At 54.5% G+C, this 4,904-nt stretch overlaps 1 protein-coding gene across 1 annotated transcript in view; it reads left to right on the forward strand.

The window, feature by feature from the left end:
• The window catches only part of NTN1 (netrin 1), a 161,127-nt gene that overhangs the window by 92,242 nt on the left and 63,981 nt on the right, over positions 1-4,904 (forward strand). The window contains exon 2 of the mRNA XM_044921594.1: positions 4,338-4,526. Coding sequence (XP_044777529.1) covers positions 4,338-4,526 — 189 coding nt within the window. The remainder of the gene's footprint in view (positions 1-4,337; positions 4,527-4,904) is intronic.

The following is a 4,904-nucleotide window of genomic DNA, read 5'->3' on the forward strand; positions in this document are numbered from 1 at the left end:
ATCCACGTATCCATCCATCCATCCATCCATCTATCCATCCATCCATCCATCTATCCATCCATCCATCCATCCATCTGTCCATCCATCTACTCACATACCCACTCATCCAGCCAGCCAGCCAGCCACCCATCCACCCACTCACACACCCATTCATCCATCCATCCATCCACCTATTCATCCATTCACCCACCCACTCAGCCATCCATCATCTACTTTCTGACTTTCCTACTTTTGCTCTTATTTGTACAATGAAAATGTATTGAGATGTGCTTTGGGTTAGAGGATGTAAGGGCAAACACTGTCCTGTAGTCAAGGAACTGGCACAACTCAGGAGAGCATTTATCCTACTTTATCTGAAAGCTTGCTGCCGAGAGCCCTTATCTGCCCCCTCCTTCTGTCAGACAGGGAGCCCCTGGACAGTTGAGGATGCATCGTCCATCCCTGTCTCCCTCATGGCCTGTGGCATAGGGCCTGGCATGTAGCTGGAGCACTCAGGTGTGTGTTGAATTGAATCAGCTGGGGCGGTGGGGGAAGGAGGGCATGGAGCTTGGGGTCCAGACCAAACCAGCTCTCTCTGGGTGGCTGGGGGACCCCTGGACAGGATGCAGAGCCTGCAGGGCTCCTGGCCCTGGCTCATGGAGGTTCCTCAGAAGTTGTGCTGCCCCCTGCCCCCTTTTCCCCCAGGCTGACCTCTCTGTTCTCACAAAGCTATCCTTTCCTTCCCTCCTTGAAATCTGATAATGAAACTAATACCCAATATTTTTGCCTCCAAGAGAGGCAGGAGATAAACAGGAAGGCATGAGGGATTAAGGTGTCTTTTTGAGGAAGAGGCTGGGGCCCAGCTGGGAGTGGGGTGACATCTCTGTGTGGAGCCGAGGGACCCAGATGGGGGCTGCTTTGCCTGATGCATTTTTCCATTTGTGTAGAGAAAATAAAACACAGAGAAAAGAAAACAAGCTGTAAAATACTTTGCAGAAGCCTGAGCATGGGCAATTGCCACTTGATGTCCCCTGACAGCTCCAAGAGGAGGTGGGAGGGAGGGGAGCCCTGCCTTTTGAAGTTTGGCCTCTGAGCTTTCTTTTGTGTGACCGGTTGTTTGGGAAGAACTTTTGTTGGTGTAAGGTGCATATGGAAGAGAGATATCACCCAGGGGTTCCCCTTGGGGTGGGGAAGGGGGGGGCGCTGAGCTCCCTGGAGGGGCTCAGAGGTCAGGTAGCCCCATTGGGAGCTTGGGGGACACCTGGCACTGTCTTTACAGAGGAGGACACAGGGTGAGCATCTGCCTCCAAGAAAGACCAGAAGATGCTACTAGTGAGGCTTTTCCCGATACAAGAGAGCCTTAAGGAAGCCAGACTTGAGTGATCTTCCCAGATCCCTGTCCCTAGGCAGGTGTGCCAGGCCCTGTGACTTCTATGCCAGTAGGAAAGGTCCAGATTCTGTGCTGTAGTCCCTACTGTTCCTTCCAGGGATGTGGGTTCCTTCCTCTAGGGTAGTGGGCCAGGAGCCAGAAGACCTGGGTTCTAGTCCTGGGCCCCCTATTTACTGCCTTGGCGGTCCTGGGCTGGTGGGTCACTTAACCCTGAGCGGCCCGCAGCATCCTCGTCTGGCTGAGTGAGTCCAAAGGGACAGTGGATGTGCATATGTTTGTGTGATGGTCCCTTGTGCTAGTGGACAGGCGAGGCTGAGCCAGAGGCTGGAGGTGCTGAGAGACCCTTGGTGAGGCTCTCAGGAATCATTCTGTGGCCTAATTTACCTTCCAGTTGTTTCCAGACTCAGGTGTGAACTGAACCTTTCCTCCTGTGGCCCCCACAGTGCCTGCCCTTAAGCCCCGTTCTTCTCTGCTTGTCAGCTGAATGACTAATGGGCATGCCTCTAGCAAGAACATCTAAAGAAACTTGTAACGTCAGAGAGAAAAGTTAAAGAGGCAAATGTATAATTTTTAATCACAAAAGTAATAAATGAATACGGAGCTGGTACAAATTTGTGCAGCTTGTGTGGTAGAAAAGACACATAGTTTTTAATCCATCATTTATAAGAGCATTAGACGTTGTAAGAAAAAAAAGAAACCCACCTTATTTGAAAAGTGGGCAAATGGCATGAACAGGCAATGCACAAAAGAAAAAAATATATAGAGAAAAACAAACACATGGGGAAATGTCCAACCTCATGGTAACCAAAGACACACAAATTAAAATCGTGTGTGTTTTCCAGACGAATTGGCAGAGATGAAAAATAAAGAGTACTGATAGCAAATGGGTCCTGTTGTTTTCTTCGAGGATGTGGTGAGACAGTAGCTCTCAGATTCTGCTGGGAGGGCCTGGAAGCTAGGACTGCCTTTCTCCAGGGCAGTTCGGCAGTTTGGATCCTGAGTTAAACATACGCGGATCCAGAAGTTACCCCAGGCATGCCATCAGAGCAGAGCACAAATGCGCAGGTCCAAAGGTGGTTACCGTTGGTGTTTGTAATAGTGGCAAACCCAAAACAACTTAACTGCCCAGCCCCTGGGGAGGCCCGGCTTTGAAACGCACCCACTGGGAATTCCAAAGAGCCCATTGCGCACACACATACAGGGGAGACTAGACAGCCTTTCACAATCATGCAGAACAGTATCTGGCATTAAAAGATGTTCATCATCCTGGGAAAATAGGCCACAGAGGGAGATGCACGAGTATGATCCACGTCCGTAGGAAAGAATGACGGAGCTCCACAGCTGAGCAAATGTTAATTAAAGTCTGCAAGGGACGACCCCTGTGTTAACAGTGGTTGCTGCAAATCTGAGTGCGTTTTTTTCCTCTCTTTTCTGCTTTTGTTTATCAAGTGTCTGGCACTAAGCATTTCTTTAGACATTACATAAAATGCGATTTGAAACAAACTTAGCACAAAAGCAGGCGAAGCATGTTGAAGAGGGAGCAAGAGTAGACCAGATGGAAGCTGGAGTTATCCTAGAGGTTGGAGCCCACAGAAGCAGGTCACGGGCAACACGGGGTGGTCTGAGGGGGCCGCGCGGGATGCCCGGGGTGGGGGTGGGGGGCGGAAGGAAGGTGGGTCAGGACCAATATTTGACACCAAGGCATGGAGGATGAGAAGGATGCAAGCAGATGAGGAGGGGTCTGGGGAGGAGATCGTCTGACAAGCCATGGAGGGGGCAGGTGAGGGGTCCTCACGTATGCATGGCATGTTCTAGAAGCTGAAAAAAGCTGGGGACCGCTCAAGCATCAGAGCAAGGGAGAGGGGGCGGTGAGCAGAGCTAAGGAGAGGGTGTGGAGAGAAGCAGGACCAGCTTATTTGGAGCCCCGAGCGTGACAACCGACTTAGATTTTACCCAGAGGAAAAAACGGGAGGGCCATTGAAAGACTTTCAGCTGGTGATGGACATCCTCAGATTGGAGCCCAGAACTCCTGCTCTGGTGCCGGTGGCCGTGGGAAGGGAAGCAGGGCTGGGCAGGAGGGAAACCAGATGAGGAGGATGCCCGAGGAGAAGGTGGGATGGAAGCTGGTGCAGCCGGCCCCTGAGTCCTCGGTGGCTTGTGGAGCGGCTGCAGGAGAAGACAGCCTGGTGGCCAAGCTCAAGGGAGGGGGCAGTGTGCTGGCGCAGAGCAGAAAGCCCTGGAAACAATGCAGGAGTCTGCTCAGGCTGCTGTCACCGAAAACCTCAAGCTGGGGGCTTAACCAACACACATGTCTTTCTCATGATTCTGGAGCTGGAAGTCCAAGGTCAAGGTGTCAGCAGGGTTGGCTTCTCCCAGGGCCTCTCTGCTTGGCTTGCAGACCACCTCTCCTCTGTGTGTGTGCGCCCCTGTGTGTGCAAACTGCCTCTTCTTATAAGGACTCCAGTCAGATTGGAGGAGGGCCCACCCTCAGAGCCTCATTTTGATGTAATCAGCTCTGTAAAGGCCATGTCCCCAAACACAGGCCTGTTCACAGCTGCTGGGTTAGGGCCTCTGCATATGAATGGGGAGAGGAACACCACTGGGTCCCTCGCAAGCAGGATTGGGGCAAAAGGAGGATGCCAGCCCCACCTCCCAACTTTAAGGTGTGTGTGTGTGTGTGTGTGTGTGTGTGTGTAATGGGGCATGCGGGCCGGCAGCTTGGGGGATGGAAATGAACAGTCTCCCTATGAGAGGGAAGCAGAGCCCTTGGCTGCTGGGTGGCTAGTAGGTGCTTCTGAGTGCAGACAGGGGAGCCAAGGAGAAGCTCCTGGGGAAGGACTGCGGTCCAGCAGTGGACATGGGGGGAGGCTGGGGACAGTCTCTCCTGGGGTCCAGCAGCGGAGCTGGCGGGAAGCTGGGGACAGTCCCTCCCTTGCCGCGGCCTCACGTCTCTCCCTGCCTCCCGCAGCCTGTAACTGCAACCTGCATGCCCGGCGCTGCCGCTTCAACATGGAGCTGTACAAGCTGTCGGGGCGCAAGAGCGGGGGAGTCTGTCTCAACTGCCGCCACAACACGGCGGGCCGCCACTGCCATTACTGCAAGGAGGGCTACTACCGCGACATGGGCAAGCCCGTCACCCACCGCAAGGCCTGCAAAGGTAGGCAGGGGCGGGGCCTCGCGAACCCGGTCCTCCTGTCCTCTCCTCTGTGCTCCCGCTTTGCCTTGCGTCCCCATGCACCCCGGCCTTGACCGGCACCGCGGCGCCCGCACGGCCGCCCCGGTATGTGGGGGCGTAAGCCGAAACAAAGGGGCGATGGAGCCACGGCCTTAAGGAGAAGAAAGGAGAAGGTGTGATCCGTGCGCGGGTGCGGGGCCCCCGCCCCCGGCCGGCTGCCTCTCCGCATGCACAGGTGTGCTGCATACCACAGGGCGGGGGGTCATGTTCACCAGGCTTACCGGCGGCACAAAGGGCCCTCTCTTACCCAGACCACGCAGACGTATTTCTCTGGATGTGTGCGCGCCCGCCCCCCCCCAT

The sequence above is a fragment of the Neomonachus schauinslandi genome, chromosome 15 (assembly GCF_002201575.2).
Source record: "Neomonachus schauinslandi chromosome 15, ASM220157v2, whole genome shotgun sequence".
Classification (NCBI taxonomy): domain Eukaryota; kingdom Metazoa; phylum Chordata; class Mammalia; order Carnivora; family Phocidae; genus Neomonachus; species Neomonachus schauinslandi.